We start from the raw sequence: 17,838 nt of genomic DNA on the forward strand, positions 1-17,838 counted from the left end.
GTTCTCCTTTGTTCCAGGTGAAACATTTACATTTCACACGGCTGCGTCTTTGCGTCAGTTCCTGCTGCCCGGGCGAATTTGTGTCCGATCCTGTCTTTCCATCGACTTTGTGTGCAATTGCATCCCCTCGAAACTTTGCTTTACATTCTAACAGTAAAGGTGTGTTCAGACCAAATGTGGACCAAACTTTCACCTTGTGTTATTTCAGTGAATTTGACTGCTTGAATGCATCCGTGTCTGTTAGCCACAAATGGCCAACACACAAACTGTACAGACGTTAGCTTTAGGTAGCACCGTATGCTACATGAACTTTGGTTCTTTATTTTCCTCTAGTTTCTCTCCGTTTTCTCGTTGTCTCAGTACATTTAGGAAGTATTTCACTCAAGTTGAAACATTTTCTACTTGCACGGCTGTGTCTTTGCCTAAATTCATGCTGCCTAGAGCAAGGAGTATACGGCAGGCCCCGTTGTGCTCATACACACTGTGATCTTGAGGTATGTTTTTCCCACATTCAAATGGTAGTCTGTATTTTGAATAAACAGTAACAGCCTTATTTGCGACTGACTTAGGTGTTCACATCTGTCCGTTTTATGAAACGTCCAGTCGTACAGAAAAGGCTTGTGTGGCATGTAGTTGTCTGGAATAAACAGAAGTTAGACTAGACTGTATGAGCAGCGATAGACACCAAAGATCTCCAGGAACACTGACAGAGGATGTGTGGGAAGTGCAATGCATAAACACATTTGTGAGCTCTTGGTGCCAACAATACGAGGAAAGAAAAATGGCACCAACTCAGTTTTTTTCACCTTTAAGTAATTTTACTTGATATTAAAATCAGCCCAATTTGAACAGGACATCAGACAAGCAAATGAGAGGAGGTAGTTACATTACAATGTGGGATATGCACTGATGAACCAAAACATTATGACCACTCAGAGATAATGGAATAACTATGAATATCTCCTAACAATGGTGCAAAGGTCTGGGATATATTAGACTCTGAGTGAACGGTGGGTTCTTGTAATCAACTTGTAGGATCTGTTAGAAATGAGCAGGTGGAAAGACCCGAGTGACTAGCAAAGACCAAAGCGTTAGGACCAGACGACTGGGTGGGACCATCTCCAAAAGAGCAATGCATGCAGGGTGCTCCTGGTCAGCAGTGGTCCCGAGGAGGGACAAACCACGAACTGTCGACACGGTCTTGCGGGATGTGCTGGACCAAGTCTGATCTGTGACGCCTCCATCTCACAACTTACGAGACTTAAAGGATCTGCCGCTAACGTCTTGGTGCCAGATGCCACAGGGACATTCAGAGGTCTGATGGAGTCGACGCCTCGCAGGTTGGAGCTGTTTTGGTGGCAAGTCAAGCACCAGCAGTATATTAGGCTGAGGTGGTCTTAATGCTTTGGCTCATCAGAATACAGTGATCATAAAAACACTCAGTGGAAGTGGAACAGGTAGTGATGAGTGAGAGGCCTATACAGCAGGACTGTAGAACTCAGAGTATTCAGTCTGTAGAGTGACAATTAAGCTCCAGTAGCACTAAATGTTTAGCTGTTCAATACAAAGGGAAATTATAAAACCAAACCAAATGTACAATAAATATTAAGTATCAAAAACAGTATTGATCCCTTTTAAGTGGCTTAACACTTACATTTTCAGAATGTATCCAATCTGAACCCCACAATTTCAATCAGAACTGACTGAAGAAACATACTTTACTGAGAAAACACTGTAAATGCTTTGCAGCAAACAAAACAAGGGATGCATGCTTTGAGCAAATAACCATTTTAACCCACCAGAAGAAACACTGATTTAAAAAAAAACAATGTCTAAACACTATTTTGGAATTCCAGATTTGATATCTGGGCTGGATATAAAGATTTTGGTGTATTCAATATTGTGTATACTGTTCAGATCTGCCTCAAAATACACATAGTGAAAGACAATCATATGATACATGTACCAGATTTGTTTTCATTCAAGTGCAGTAATGTATGAGGAAAATATTGAACACGTTCAAAAACGTCCATCTCACAATATGATAAAATGTCCTTCACCTCAACGTTAACACTTAACGCTCAAACGTTCCATCCGGCTTCGCTGAAACCTGCACGTTTTTGAAATGTCCTGCAAAGACATTGACTCCTTGGCAAAGTACTAACCACAATATGAAAGGACAGGGTGTACAGCAACATTCATTTTGTGGTCACTCGTGTATTAGGACTTGAACACACTTCTTCATCTACAAACTTTTTAAAAAAGATCGGAATTAAGAGTCACTTTCCAAACCTTCAGGACTGTAATAATAGCCCGGTGAAACTCAACGACCTCTTCATACGTAATGTGGTATGATTAAGACTGAGCATCCCTCGCAGTTTTTTTTTAATACTGGTGCCAGTACAGCATCGGAATTTTGGTTTCACACCAAATACCAAAACCACACTTTTTCAGTGCCAAATAAACTTATTTTTTCACAAACCTTTTTTGGATTTTTTTCCCCAACACTCACATGCTATATGCACGTTAAAAGTCTCTGGCTGCTGGAATCATTCCTACTCTCCATACCTTCAAACAGCCTTGAAACCATTCCTTCATAGAGCGACTACATTGTAAGAGATGGGGGACAGAACCCACGAGTTCAGCTGAAGCTGCTACTGCATCGAGTACGCTTTAGCAGTCTGAGTTAGCCACGTCGACTGTGTTATCCCAAATGTTTTGGTCTTTTTCGTACGAAATTCTCTCTCTCTCTGGGTTTTCCCTGGACAGTGTTTACCTGCTGAGCCGTGGCATCAGGATACGTCCTGGTGGCTGCATGTACATTTGTCGTCAGGACAAAATGAATGCCACGGCAAAGGTAAGCGCTTGATCTGGCTAACTCAGACCGTTGAAGCCTCATATTAGCTTCAGATAACTTTGGAAGGTAGATTCTCAAAGGGAGGTCATTATTATTTAAAGGCTGGGAAGGATTACACTACAAAGTCCCTCTGTGAGTGCACATATGGCATGTGACTACCCGGATCCAAATCTATTCTTTTAACAAAAGAAGCCAAAATTTTTACCTGTGTAATGCAGTCTAAGCACAAGCAGCTGTAAAAGAACTTTGTTTAAACAAAATGGTCTAAAAAGGGGGGTCAGAATATCAGAAATCTGAGCAGACTTTCACTGTCAGCCCTCTGCACTTGACAGTTTCCAATACTCATGCCACGCCATCGGAAATGCGACCATGACGCTCAGAATCTGTGGCACACAATGGTGCTACATAGTGGTAGTTTATTCCGTTAGTTGAGTAGCATCCCATTGTGCTGAATAGCTGAAGTAATTTGTGCTCACTTCCTCTTCAATGCGGGTTGAGTTAGTGTTAGGAGAGTATTTAGTTCATCTATACCATCACCACAGCACGCACAAATATGCTTATTGCTAGACTGACAGTCACTGAAACAGAAATTAAAATTCACTGTTAGCGCAACAACAGAAAGTCCGGTAAACTCTGCAGATAAAGTGACGAGACACAGTGGTAGCTGAAGAAGTCCTGTGCCAACATCCGTAAAGTATTATTTTGGGAAAAAAGGAGATCCAGCTTTCAGTCCGAAACCAGCCGAAGTTTGATAGCTTCCCTACTTCTGTGACTCTCCCGCTCCTGTGCTTTCAGTCCTGGACACGCGGTGGAAGGTTCGTGAAGCAAGCACTGAACTTTGAAAGAAGGACGCCTCAGTCTCTTTTATACACTATTTCACAGTCCTATATGACGGGTTTAGCAATGGAGCTTAATTTCCACAGTGAAAAATACTGATCTAATATCAAAAAGATGTATCAAAACTCCTACTCTCTAGACGTAGCTATCAAAACTGGAGCACTGTGACGATCAGCATGTAGTGGCTGTTTAACCATCCTCTCCAACGTTCTCTTTTTACAGTAGTCACACACATATTAGTGCCTTGAAAAAAGGTGCTGGTTCAGTGAGCAAAATGGTGCAGGTGAGCAGTGACGTCTTCTGAATCCTCCCTGACATTCTGCTCAAGGAGGTGTGTTCAAAGACTGGCTAAAAGAAGAGACAAAATGGAATGAACAATGCTGCTCTTTTACGTGATCCTGGTAAACACTACATTGAATTTATAAAATTGGATTTCATCAAGAGAAAAAGGGGTTACCTGTTAAAGTTTAAATGCTGTTTCAGCATTAGGTAAAGAAACTGGAAAAGATGAGATAAAGAGCTGAAATCATTAATAAGCCAGAGTCCAAAACAAAAAAAAAAAAAACACACTCACACACACACACACACACATCTACTCATTACCAAGACTCCAACACTCCTGTGGTTCATCAATTTTAGGATAGAGGTTAAGGACAGAAAAGGAAAGCAGAAAATGGTGAAGTTAGGGGTTAGGCTGGGAACGTTTAGAGAACAGTTTTCTGCAAAGGTTTTCTACAAGTTGAGGCAGAGAAAAGACAGAATCAGAAAAATGTCTTCAGAGAGTGGAAGAAAGAGAGGATTGTTGTCTAAGTCACAAGACTCCAAGCCTTATCAATGCAAACCACCCCAACTCTACAGCCCAGTAGCAACATGTAGGAAAATCACTGTCATGCAGTCACACTGAAAATTGTTATTCGGATTTGTCTCAGACCTACTGTATGTGCTTTGAGGAACTAAAGCAGTTTTAATAGAATTCCAGTGGCCTCCCTCCATCAGCACAATCGGAATTTCCGAAAGGTCCAGATTCAGACTTTGATTTAAATGCATGTAAAATTCAACACATTATACACACTGGCAAATTGACTTGAACCACAGTTTCTCAAGAGTTTCTTCTGTAAGCGAAGCAACCCTGATCAGCCTGAGAACAACTTGAAATGTATTGGAATTTGACGTTCTCTTGCAACGAAGCAATAGTGTTCTGCTCCGTCTTCGGCTTGTACAGAATAAAGGCGTATCCATATTACGACAGAAAAATAAAGTGCTTGCAGTGCAGGTTCTGCGTTGGTCTGTGTTGGTCTCAGTAGTGCTGTGCTAAGCTGCAATATCTTCGCTACAATGCTATTATTGCTACGCTTTGTCGAGCGCATGGCTTTTTGGTCAGGTCTCGATAAGAGGTCAAGTTGTTAGTGCAGGTTTTTTTGTCCATCTTTTGGTTCAGGCGGTGGTCAGCCGCAATTGGCTGCGGCTGGAAAGGTCGGCGCCGCTTGAGTTCGACAAATTTGAACCTTGGGCGTACCCCGTCACAGCAAACCAAATACACATTACGGAGGAAGAGTGGTGAAAAACATTTTTTTTCCCATGATAATGTGAATACGCCTTAATCCTACAGAATGATTTCTGTGCCTAAATTCTGAGTTTGCAACGCAACATTTTAAGCACAGAAACGGAGCCGGAACTATCATTATAAGCACTGGACACAAAATGGTGTCCAGAAATCACTTTGAGGTGCAAAGGGAATCAAGCATTTCTAGAGGGGCCACAGAAATGTCATTAGCCTGTCAAGAGTTTTCAGGTAAATACTGTTAGGTCATTTAAATTCTGCTACTTGTCTGATGTTCCAGACCAGTCAGAGTGACGGATGTTGTGGCTATGGCAAGGGAACATTTCAGAGCGGAGTGTTGTGTCAAAATCTGTCAACCCTACGTTTTCAGTGATGCAGTGATATGGCGACATTACAGCAGCATTCACTGTCAGTGCTGCGCAGCTTTACTTCTAGTGGTTTTGAGCGTTACGTGAACTTCAAGGGCAACACGCACGTCAGCGTCCTGATACACCAGAATGTGTCAGCTGTCCAGAAAAGCAATATTTCATCACATTTGCGTTCATAATTGGCTCTACTTCTGTCTGTATCGCGCTTTCAGCGTGTGCTGCAGGCAACTGCTGCATGGAGAGCCAAGGAAGCAGAGTTCCTTTGTGGTTTTTCTGGACCTCTAGTATGGAGTCTGGAATGTGTTACTACAGTAATGTTTTTGTGATAAAGCTATGATCGGCCGGCTTTTATATGCGGATGGGGGTCATGTGTAGGGTCTGCGCTCCTTTAAAATGCACTATAGGTTCCGTCTTCTAAAATGGAAACTTCCAGTTTTTAAATGTATAATTTAAATGCTAATTTAATTAATCATTTTATTATTGTTGTATTTCCTGTTGAAGTGGGAAGTTCTGGAGAGAAAGGTGGTTAGATTTGATTGGAAAAGTAGTGGAATTATTAATACATTTCTGATCAATTTATGCAGCAGGTGTTCACCACTGGAGAGGCAGTGTTATCCAGGAAGTGTTGGTTTCATTGCATCTTTAAATTTATCGGTTCACAAAATGATATTAAACACTGACAAATTGACATAAAATGACTCCAGTGGCACATTCTTGCCTCCATACAACATTTGAAGGGTAGAATGATTACAGCTCCATGTTTCCAAATTTGGATCTACAATGGGACACAGCACAACACCAAACAGAGATCATCCACCCAATCACAGCAATGCTCAAGACAAAACAAATCACCAAATGGATCCATCACACCCACCGGCTACAAACACACATAGAGTGCATGTGTGTGTCTCATGAGTAGTAAGCCGATGCTTTCTTGCTGGAGGGTGGTGGGAGTCGACGCATGGAGAGAGGGGGGGGCACCCTGACGAAGCATGGAGGAGGAAGAATGAGGTGTGAGGTGAGTTTTGGCATTGTGATGGTAAAGCTCAGTAACCCTCCTCCCTATACTCCCCTCAACATGCTGCGGACTAATTGCTGATGAAAAGCTGATAGTTTTTTTCTATTTATTTGTTTTTTTTAGAGTCTCAGGTATTTTTCTACACTTTTACTATAGGAAGACGTGTTTAATGAGTCCCTACAGTCTCAGTGTCAAAATTGCATATTTTTCCAGATGTAATTTATTTATATAAAAGAGATACGGATTTCGTGCAAATAAGATACTAACTTAACAAGCCACTTAATTTGAATTTGAACTCTCTATTTTGTCTGAAATATCTGTAAAATACTGTTTCTGCAGCAGTTATACTATGACAAAGAGCTGAAATGGCTCATGTAGTGAAATGGAAACAAAATAAACAAATGGGTGCAAATCAAGGGAAGTGTGCTTGAAAAGGATAAAAATGTGGATACACGAGACACAGAACTGAAGTACGGATCATTTTCTCACCAGCTCGCCCGCACAGCCTCGATGTCACTCACTAAGTTTTGGGCCAAACAAATCCCAAAAATCTGTGGATGAAAGGAAAACAAAAGAAAAAAAAAAACGACATAAAAATAACTCAAAATTACGCACTTTCAAAAAGGAAATATGCAATAATGCTTTGGTAGCTGATTTTTCTGGAGCAACATGAAGGTTAAACACGTGAATGGAACTGGCCTGCAGCAGTGCCACTCCTATGAAGATCCCAGCCACCAAGGTGAGGTTGTCCTGGAGCCACTTCTCAAACTGCGGCACACAGCCTTTCACATTGATGTAGTCCTTCTGCTCCGAGTCCTGCATGAACATAACCGCTTATCATCATCTCCACAGATTTTAAAAACCAATCCGGCGTTTTATGAAAACTCATTTTCAGTCTTATCTACAGTTAAATGAACAGAAATTAGTTTCGTGTCTGTGCGTCCGGTAAAGAGATAGATCCACCATGTGGTTAGCTGAGTTTAGCACAAAGACTGGAAGCAGGGGGACACTGCCTTCCAACAACTCCAAAGCAGAGAGATTCTTTGTTCTGGACGCACAGTGACAAAGTAGATTTTTTTTTGATTTGCATCTTTTCATCTGCATTTGATTATGATTTCAAAAAGAAGCCAATTTCCCAAATTTTCAGTCTGTCGATCTTCCTGGTCGAAAAATCAACGACTTAAATCTTTTGGAAACTTAATCTAGAATGTAAATGTAAGCATTCGGTCTCTGTCTGTCTTTGTGTTATGAAAATCATGGCAAAACTACAAACCTCCAATACAATTTATTGAAATAGTATCGTAGTATTTTAAAGAAGATTGAATTTCTCATCAAATCACATGAGGTTCATGTCTTCCCATAGACAACAAATATAGTATTAATCAGTTCTAAAATAACTATAAATATGTAATAAAATCATATCTTTCACAGGAGAAAGTATCCCACCCTTTAATATTAAGGTGACAAATTGGTAATTGTTTTTAAATCCTGGCCTTCAACTGTCACATTTGACGTAAGCCTCAATAGTGGCAATTAGCAGCTTTAATCCAACTTTGACCTGTCTTCAAAAACTCTGTTAGGAAAATCAATAACAAACACTATAGAAAAGAAATATGTAACTTACTGGTTTAGCTCGAATGTCGTATCCACACTGTGTGTTTATTACATCCTCCTAGAGACAGAAAGAGTAAACTTTATCGTATCTAACTCGTTTAAAGGCAGCATTTTGGAGTTAGTTTGCAGCTTTTTGTGTACAACTGAATAAGAACCAGAGTAAGAGGTTACAGCCATGCTAGCAGCTCTGTGAGGCTGTACTTGGTCACAGCGCTACTTCGAGCTAAATGCTAAAAGCTAAATGCTATTGTTAACATGCTATCAAGCCTAGCGAGAATACTGTTTACAATGTTCACCATTTTAGTTCAAGGTGTTGGCATTTTAATATTGCTAATTAGCACTAAACACAAAGTACAGCTAAGGCTGACAGGAAGTGAATGGCAGGGCTACCAACCTAATTAACTGCACGTTCCAAGATTTTAATCTGAAGTAACAGGGGACCTCTAGGGGCTCGATCAATTTTTTGCCAGCTTTTTGGTCTTTGCTAAAGCAGTTTGATTGAACTCTGAGAGAACTGGATAGGTTACATACTAAATTGTGTTTGGTTTAAATACTGCGCAGGACACAAGCGTTAAATTCACATACGAATATCTGACAAACTGCAAAAGACAAAAAACAGCTTCAAATGCAAAAAGGAAACTCATAATTAGCCAGGAATTATGTCCTACCTCAGGTTTTACAATGTTTTCTAATTTTGTCTGAGCCACTGTTCATTTCTGGCCCTGATGCAGAAGTACATGGAGAGCTCTGTAAATGTGTGCATGCATGCAGTGTGGGGGGCTCCTACCGCTGGGTCTTTGGTGCAGCAGGAGAAGGGAACTCCACACTTTTCCCGACTGGGATTTCCATCAGTGCAGTTAAAATAGATGTTCAGGTTCCAGTCATCTGCTCCAAACGCACCACAGCACTCCCACTAAGGTCAGGCAGAAAGGAAGAAATTGCTTTCAATTATTAAACCCTTTCACGCTCTTGAATTCAAAATGTCCTCTATTTGTCGACAGAGATGACAAAAGACCATTTGGCAGTTTTAGTGAAGAGTTTTAAGGAATTTAATTAAGTGTATTTTTATCGTAATTAGCCTATGAATCCTTGACTTATGGCCAAAAATGTGTTTTGTGAGGTCACAGTAACCTTGACCTTTGACAACCAAATTAGTTCATCCTTGAGTCAAATTTGAAGAAAATCCCTCAAGACGCTCCTGAAATATCATGTTCACGAGAATGGGACAGGCGGATGGACAGACAGATGGACAGACGGACGACTCAGTTGTTGCCAGTGCAGAGGCATAAAAAAATGTAATAATATAGTTTAGTAAGTATGTACAGGTAATTGTGAATATCTTGGCCATATCAATCCAATGACAGGGTAAGAAATACAATCATTCAGACAATTAGAAAGGCTGTAAACAAACCTGGAAAAAGGGCTACCCAAACTTATTTGGAAGGCAAAACGAAGGCAAACAGTTAAACAATTACCTAAACGTGCTGGCTCAACATTCACCTACTGTACTTTCCATGGTTGTTTGCATTCACAGTTTCCCTGTGCGACAAGGGATTATTAGCAACATTACAGGTGCACTCACTTTAAGTTTTATCTCCAGATAAAGTGGTAGCTAATCTTGGCTAGACTGTTAACTTTGTTTACAACCTGTCTGATTGTCTCACCGCTCGTGTCTTCTGGTCTATTTTTAGCAATGTTGCCTTGTTCCTATATCCCAGCAATTACCCTGGTGAGTACAATTCTTTCATAATTGATAGAAATGATGGTCAGTCATAAAAATAATACCAAAGTTGTAATAAAATTTTCCTTTATCGACTATCCCAGGGACATTTGGACGCAGAGCTACAAGGCTAAGGAAAGAGAGTTGTGATGATGAAATGTTTTACACACACTACCAAGCTGGGAATCCTTGCAAACTAAAACTTGCTAACAAATGAACTGCTTAAAACTGTTAAAATCATAAAGTTTCAACTTATAATAGTTGTAAATTTGCAGTTGTATGTGCTGTAGCAGATACTGTTAGAGTACTAAACACTAATGACACGTTTCACTTCTGGAGAAAGAGTGAGTGTTAGCCAATGCTGTCTCAATGAGACAGCATTGGCTAACAGAAGCTAGCTAAACAGCAGCTAGCTAGGAAGAAAGAACTTGACACACACAAGACTTTTTTCATCGCAGGTTTTCAGTAGGTTTGTGGTCATTTTAAATTAGCTTGTTAATGTTTGATGTTAATTATTTGTCCTCGGGGTTTGAATTTCTGACAACTGCCAATGACTGCATCAGTGTTTCACAGCCAACCAAGAAGTTCAAGATGTCGGACCTTCTCACAAGCAAATAGACTCATGATTGGACTTGGAATTCATTCAGTAATGATGCTTTAAACTACAAATACTGGCAAAACATTCAATTACATTATTCCAAGAATATAGTACTTAGTACTACCAAATAATAAAATAATGATTATACAAATATTTTGAAATCTAATTTATTTTACATGTTTATAACAGTTCCCCCATAATGCAATCAACTAACCACGTTTTTACACTGTATTTGACAATCATGCTGTGATTATAATTACATATAATTACATATTTTAGTACCTAATGTACTTGAATTGTAAATGAACATTTCACATAACAATCTTAATTAAAGGTCCACTTACAAGCTTTTTTTCTGAAGCGTTAAGGGTCTTCGGCAGATTACAAACTTTATCTGCTGAAGTAGGCCATGGGATTTAGTTGAGAGCTCAGGAAAAAAACTAGCCAGTGGACTTTGTTTTAATATATCATGCATATTTACTATTAATTTTAAGGCCACATTTGAGTTGAACTTTGGTGCTCAACTCAAATGAACATGTTTTCTAGGAATTCCTGCTGTCTTGCCAACTTACGTATTCCTGAGTGAAATCGATGAGGTTCTGTAGATCGATGTCGTCTCGGTAAGCCCGGATGTTATTGTTGATGAACAGGTTGAGCTGGTCTTTAATCCAGTCCTTAAAGACAAATGCCAGGACTCCCGTCGTCAACTCCAAGAAAAAGATGATTCCCAGAAACACAGAGAACTACAACAGAAAGAAGAGGAAAAAGAGAAGATGACAAATTCACGCTTGCATTTGTAGAACGTTGGATTTTCAGATCATTCATCTTTGCGTGCAGATTGGAACATGTTTTTATCATGGAACATACAAACTTAAGCAGAAAGGTGTTTTCTCGCAGCGCTCCAATGCATCCGGCAAAGCCCAGAATAAACATGACCCCTCCGACCACCATGAAGAGCCAGACTGGGTCCAGACCCCCCAGGTCAGTGATGGATGAGATGTTGGACAGAACCCCCTAGAGCAAGGAGACAGAGCACAACAACACACTCAGTCTGAGCCAGGCAGCTGCGTCTCTGTCAGGACAGAACACATGCTTGCCAATAGGGTTGCAGTGACATAAGAGAGGACGGAACTTGAATGAACTCTGAGGGGAGGTAAGGCTGCTGCAAAAATGTATTTAGAATACGTCACTGGATATTTGAGAATATGAACTGCTTCAGTGAGATTTTTTGATTAGAAGTGTTCTTAATTCTTATTTCTATCACCCTGATTTTCATGGTGGTTTCAAATAACAATGATTTGTTAAACACACAATATATAAAATTTGAAAGTTTGAATCTAGTTTTAAACTTAATAGGGTTGTTTTAAACTTTTTTTTTAACTGCCTTCACAAGGGTAAAATTCTGCAAACACTGGATAACTGAAATTTTAAAGCTGCATTAATTGATTTTTTGCCCACTAGAGGGCAGCGGAACAAGCTGCTAGGAGCTCAACACTTTTCGCTAGTTGCTAACTTCATCCGTCTGCTGTTAGCATTCAGTGGGTTTATCAGAGCTTGTTGGCTGAAAACAGCAGCCTGCTCTTAGTATAAAATGAGATTAATCAGACTGGAGTTCGCAGGTTGTACAACCAAGACAACATGCAAAAAGAGACTAAAATGCTATGTAGGCCCATGGCGGAGCTGCAGAGAGGGTGATCCTTCTCTGTGGGTTCATCACTACAAGGACTTGTATATTACACATAACTATTTGCTTCGTTGTTAATATAAAATATTGATTATTGCAGCTTTAATTGGAATAAATAGTGGCATAAAAATTGTAATGATAAATGGAGCATTAAATTGGGGAATGTTTGTTTAAATCAGGAAGATTATCAGTATCATACTGGCCTTTAGTAAAAACCCTTTTTGGTCAAAAGGCAAAAGATCAATTAAATTTCAACAGATTTTAATTATAAAATATGAAAATATATATAAATATAAAAAACCTGTCACAATACTGTATCTCTATTTTCCAGGGATAACTCAGAGCATCTGTACTCACCTTCTCACTCCATGCCCATAATCCAATTCCAACTAAGGCCATGCCCAGCAGCTGCAAAAAAACAGTCATGACATATAACTGTGAAAATGTGGCGACATGAGGGCATTCTGTGACATTGTTATTAAATGAAAATACAGAAACATTTTCCTCTGAGGCCACTGTGACCCTGTGAAGTGGCCTCTGTTACAGTTGCCCGGTTCCTGTCTGCCCTTAGCCTTAGCCATTATCTCATAGTGGCATTTACTGTGTTTACAGTATGTCTCAAAACTGTATATAAGTCAGTGTGCATATAAGTCACTTTCATGGGGTTTGAGAAACTCATGCCCTCCAGACTAGAGCTAGTATTGCTGACTCAACTACCACCATTTTAAAAAAGAAGGTTGTGATTTATTTGGGAGTTGGAAGTCTAAGCTTGTTATCTTAGTTATGTAATTTGTATTATATAGTTTTGCCGACTGACTAAACCAAAATGAGATAAGAATAATAGTTGCAATCGCTAAGTCAAAAAAGAGAAACACATTTTATTTGTCACGATGTAATTTCTCCTACTGTATATTTTTTTTATAGTGTATTGACCCTTACAGTAACATCACAATGATAGTTTCAAATGTGAGCATTTTTTACACTTTCATCTGACACTTTTTTTATGTGCACATTATTATCACAGTGGTAGTGGTGGAAAAAATGTTTCCTCCAACAACCATTATGCACGACTATTAGGGCTGCAACTAATGGTTATTTTCATCATCAATTAATCTGATGACTATTTTTTCATTTATCGTTTTAGCTACAAAATGACAGTATATTGCCCGTTATAATTTCCCAGAGTTCAAGGTGACGTCTTCAAATGTTTAATTTTGTGTGACCAACAGTCCAAAATCCAAAGATATTTCAGTTTACTTTGGTGAAAAAGAAAAGCATCAAATCCTCATATTTGGGAAGCTAGAAACAGCAAATATTTGACATGTTTGTATGTTAAGAATGACAAAACAATTATTCGATTATCACAATAGTATTTTGATAATTTAACTGCACTCATAATAGATGAATTTTCTGTCAAATCTAATCATCATTCATTGACTAATTGTAGCAGCTCTAATGACAATATTATTTAATATAGGAAAACTTCCATAAAATAAGCCAAAAGGTCACATGTTTAGTATTGAGTTTTCTCCTATCATTTATACAAAATAAATAGCCTATAAAAACAGGCAACAATGTATTGACAATAGAGCTGCTTGTTTCACATGAAGTCATTCAACAGAAAATTCACTGGCAACTCCTGATAACTGGTTAATTATTGAAATCATTTTTCAAGTAAAACAGCCAAAAACTTGATTGTTCCAGGTTCTCAATGTGAGAATTGCTGTTTTTCTTAGTCTTATAGTTTAGTACATTGAATAATTTTGATGTATTCAACTGTTGGTTGGACAAAACAAGACATCTGATGACATTACGTTGGGCTCTTGGATACTGTGTGCACATTTTTCATGGTTTTCAAATATTTTTTGGCCATGCAATTAATCGATTAATCAAGAAAATAATTTGAAGATTAATCAATAATGAAATTCATTATTGGCTGCAGCAGAAATTATGTTTTCTAGACATTTGGAGAATGTATTATTTCACTTATGAATTTAATTTAAGTTATGATTTAATTTAGAAAGTCTTGGAAAATGTTATACCTGACCTCGTGCTCTCCTGTTATTTATGACCAGTATGTATATAGATAAGCAAAAATGTGATTAGAGCTGAAACAGCGATGTAATCCATTAGTCACTGGGCAGAAAATTCATGGGTCACAAATTCTGATTATCAACTGAAAACCATCTTGCGATGGGATCACACACCCGTCAACATTCTGATGTTCCAACCCATGAGTACTCTGTAGTCATTACTTCATTATAACATGAGTACTCTGTAGTCATTACTTCATTAAAACATGAGTACTCGGTAGTAATTATTACATTATAGCATTAGCACTCAGTAGTTATTACTTCATTATAACATGAGTACTCAGTAGTCATTACTACATTATTACATGAATACTCTGTAGTAATTATTACACGAGTACTCAGAAGTCATCACTACATTATTACATGAGTACTCAGTAGTTATTACTGCATTACAACATGAGTACTCTGTACTTATTACTGCATTACAACACGAGTACTCTGTAGTCATTACTAAATTATTACATGAGTACTCTGTAGTCATCATTACATTATTACATGAGTACTCAGTAGACATTACTACATTATTACATAAGTACTCTGTAGTAATTATTACATGAGTACTCAGTAGTCATTACTTCATTATTACATGAGTACTCAGTAGTCATTACTTCATTATTACATGAGTACTCAGTACTAATGGATCTGCCCACACCCGTCTTCGATCTCGGCCTTCATTTTGATCTCAACTACACACCTGTGAAGTTTCGTGACTGTATCTGGCACAGTTGTGACGCTATCATGTTGACAAAATCTGCCCACAGACAGACAGACAGAAAAACATCTGCCAAAGTACAGTAGGTGTCTCCAGGGCCACATTTTGCCATGATGAAACACAAACAAACACACACACACACACACACACACACACACACACACAAGGTGAAAACAATACCAGCCCCGCGGAGTTTTCAAGTAATAATGAAAACCCCAGAGGAAAGAAAATACTGGCTCCAGCCTCTCAGCTGTCATACTAACTGTGGGTTTAAGGCTGTCGTTCAGACAGAACAGGCTATTTGAACCTGACAGTGAGGGAACTTGTGACAGGCACTTCTCACTGTTTTCTGACATATTCTTCGGATTCATCGACCATGAAAATAACTGACAGCATCTCAGCCTAATTTACACGCAGGTGATTCCCACATTTGACACTGCATTGACATGAATGGCGTTAAACAAGACATCATGTCTACATGTATATATATATACATATATACATAAACGAGGAATTTATTCCTGTTGTGTGCTGCAGTCAGTGCAGTGTGTCTGTGGTATGAATGTGTCAGCTGGATGATAAGCCTGCAGCCCGGCACCGAGCCGCTGAGCTGTCATTAGTTCGCTACAAAAAGCCGATTAGCTCCGTAGTGAACCGAGCGGCAGCTGCTTGTACCCGAACGTTTCTGGACTATTCAAACAGAACGGGAGAATAACGCACCGCCCTGACCCTTGATATGAACTTGAAAGATAACGGACCCGTGCTAAAGATTCTGATGACGACTCGGGCCTTCCTCCCTATTGGCCACTGGGCACGATAATAACCGAAGTGTACCGGACAGAGGCGCAGACAATAGCGCAATAAAATCATAAAAGCACAGCTCTTACCCAGAACAGGATATTGAATCCAAAAATGAAGTATTTGATGCAGCAGCTGACTTCGTGTCCTTTGAAATGATTCCCCGACATGTTTTGAGCATCATCGGCGCAGTGTCTCTGTGCGAGGAAAAACACGGCCTGCTTCACAGGCTTTGTGTGCGGGAGGGAACAGGTTCAGCGCTCCGGGGATGCATTTCACTTTGTCCGCTTCGAATGCGCGACACCGCCGCTTCACCCCCACATCAGGGCCATGCTGAAAGCGGTTCGGGAGCTCGCACGCACACACCCAGCTATAAAAAAAAACCGAAACGGATGTTAGCGCAACAAACCGCAGGATAAGAATTCCCCGCTACTCCCTGGGGGGATTGCGCCTACCGGAGGCAGTACCGTGACTGCCGCGGGTCGTCAACGATTGGCCAGAAAAAGACTTGAAAGACTGGGACTGCGACCAATCAGATCAGAGGAAGTACGCTGCACTTCCTGTGTCTTAGATACAACTTAATAAAACAATAATAATAATAATTCTCACGAGCTGCCAATCGAACTATTTTTTTTAGTATTTTTGTTTTAGTCATTCATTTAAGCGTATCAGCCGTATTTCCTGTAATTTTTTCCAATCTTGTACATTTTTCTATCAAATATTCAATGTCAATACAATATCAAATATTGCCTAAAAATATTGGAATTGGCTTCAAAAACCCAAAATTTGTTAGGCCTACTTATGATGATAATGATCATCATCATCATCATCATCATTGCTGTCTTCGTCAAGGCTGTGGCCAGGATTTTCGAAGTTGAGGTTATAAGTCTAATGAGTATCTGTTCAGTTTTTATAAACTTTTATCTAATTACATTATGGTCTGATGTCATGTATGTACGTCTGGTGGAATTTTAACCTCACATGTTCTTTTGTGTGTGTGTGTGTGTGTGTGTGTGTGTGTGTGTGTGTATGTGCGTGTGTGTGTGTGTGTGTTTGTGTGTGTGTTTCCTAAACTACACTTAAAACGTAATACGTGTCTTCGCAGAATGTTAACTCCTCTTTTTGTTATTCAATAACCCCTATCTTTTCAGAATTGTTACAGACAACATGACCTCAGTGTTCTGAATGGTAGCTACTGCCCTGATAGCGATAATCCTAAAGACATCACAACCAGGACTGTAATAGTGATGTTAGAAATACTGAGGTCATAAACCTAAACTGCTACAGCATAACCCCACTCACCTAAGAAACTTTGGCAACCCACCAACCAAACTTTGTAAAATATTCTTATTATTTAAAAAAAAAAACCCGAAAACATTCAACTGCTCAGTTATATTTTCTGCATTTTTTCTACCTACATTATTGTCTTGCACTAGGTTAGTAATTCTGGTGGAAAATTACTTTCATCTTATATATTTAGTCTTCTCTCTAAAACAGTTTTATTTAGTCCAAAAAGTATTAGAATCTACCTTAAGAACCCAGCATGTGCAATTGGCTATTTGTGTAAATGAACACACACTCTTTATGCCATAAAGAAAATGTATATCTGAGGAAATGACCTCTTAGGCCTCAGCGGTCGCTAAGACAGTGATACCACAGTCCATGTACATGGGGTTAGGTGACTTGGAGACCCTAAAGTACATGTAGGTGTGGCTGTGAATGTGTCTGTCTATATACATATGTCGATCCTGTAGTCTATGAGAGGTGTCCAGGGTGTACTTCACCTGTCACCCAGTGCAAGCCCTCCATCCTCAACAGGATGCACAGGTTAGAGAATGGCTGGATGGAATAGTAAGAACAAGAATATCAGTAAAACTGTTTCTCAAGCTTTTCCGCCTTCTGCGCCTGTTCCTTAAGTCCCAAACATTTCATGATTTGCAAATTAATTTATCCGTTATTCTATCCACCAACATGTACA

At 39.3% G+C, this 17,838-nt stretch overlaps 1 protein-coding gene across 6 annotated transcripts; it reads right to left on the bottom strand.

The window, feature by feature from the left end:
• Nucleotides 1–809: 809 nt before the first annotated feature.
• On the bottom strand, nucleotides 810–16,310 carry tspan5a (tetraspanin 5a). 6 transcript variants are annotated; one of them, XR_005708520.1, is made up of 11 exons: nucleotides 15,950–16,310; nucleotides 12,615–12,665; nucleotides 11,441–11,587; nucleotides 11,146–11,316; nucleotides 9,043–9,168; nucleotides 8,266–8,313; nucleotides 7,341–7,457; nucleotides 7,131–7,192; nucleotides 6,498–6,605; nucleotides 4,152–4,192; nucleotides 810–4,038 (listed from the first exon to the last, which is right to left on the bottom strand). XR_005708520.1 is itself a non-coding variant. In XM_040141096.1 (10 exons), exons 1-9 carry the CDS (start codon nucleotides 16,028–16,030, stop codon nucleotides 4,180–4,182), a joined length of 816 nt encoding a protein of 271 aa, XP_039997030.1. In that variant the 5' UTR covers nucleotides 16,031–16,310; the 3' UTR covers nucleotides 810–4,038; nucleotides 4,152–4,179. The 6 variants fall into 6 exon arrangements, 4 of the variants coding, with proteins under 4 accessions (XP_039997030.1, XP_039997029.1, XP_039997028.1 ...); XR_005708519.1 differs by having other exon boundaries at nucleotides 810–4,042; XM_040141096.1 differs by lacking the exon at nucleotides 6,498–6,605.
• Between the last annotated feature and the right edge of the window lie 1,528 nt (nucleotides 16,311–17,838).

The sequence above is a fragment of the Xiphias gladius genome, chromosome 12 (genome assembly GCF_016859285.1).
Source record: "Xiphias gladius isolate SHS-SW01 ecotype Sanya breed wild chromosome 12, ASM1685928v1, whole genome shotgun sequence".
NCBI classification, from domain to species: Eukaryota; Metazoa; Chordata; class Actinopteri; order Istiophoriformes; family Xiphiidae; genus Xiphias; species Xiphias gladius.

Coding starts and splice junctions, on each gene's coding strand:
- tspan5a (XM_040141093.1), bottom strand. CDS start 16,030: ATGTCGGGGAATCATTTCAAAGGACACGAAGTCAGCTGCTGCATCAAA. Junction 7,458..8,265: donor ACGACATTCGAGCTAAACCA/GTAAGTTACATA, acceptor ATGTTCATGCAG/GACTCGGAGCAGAAGGACTA. Junction 6,606..7,130: donor GAGGCTGTGCGGGCGAGCTG/GTGAGAAAATGA, acceptor ATGCTTCGTCAG/GGTGCCCCCCCCTCTCTCCA.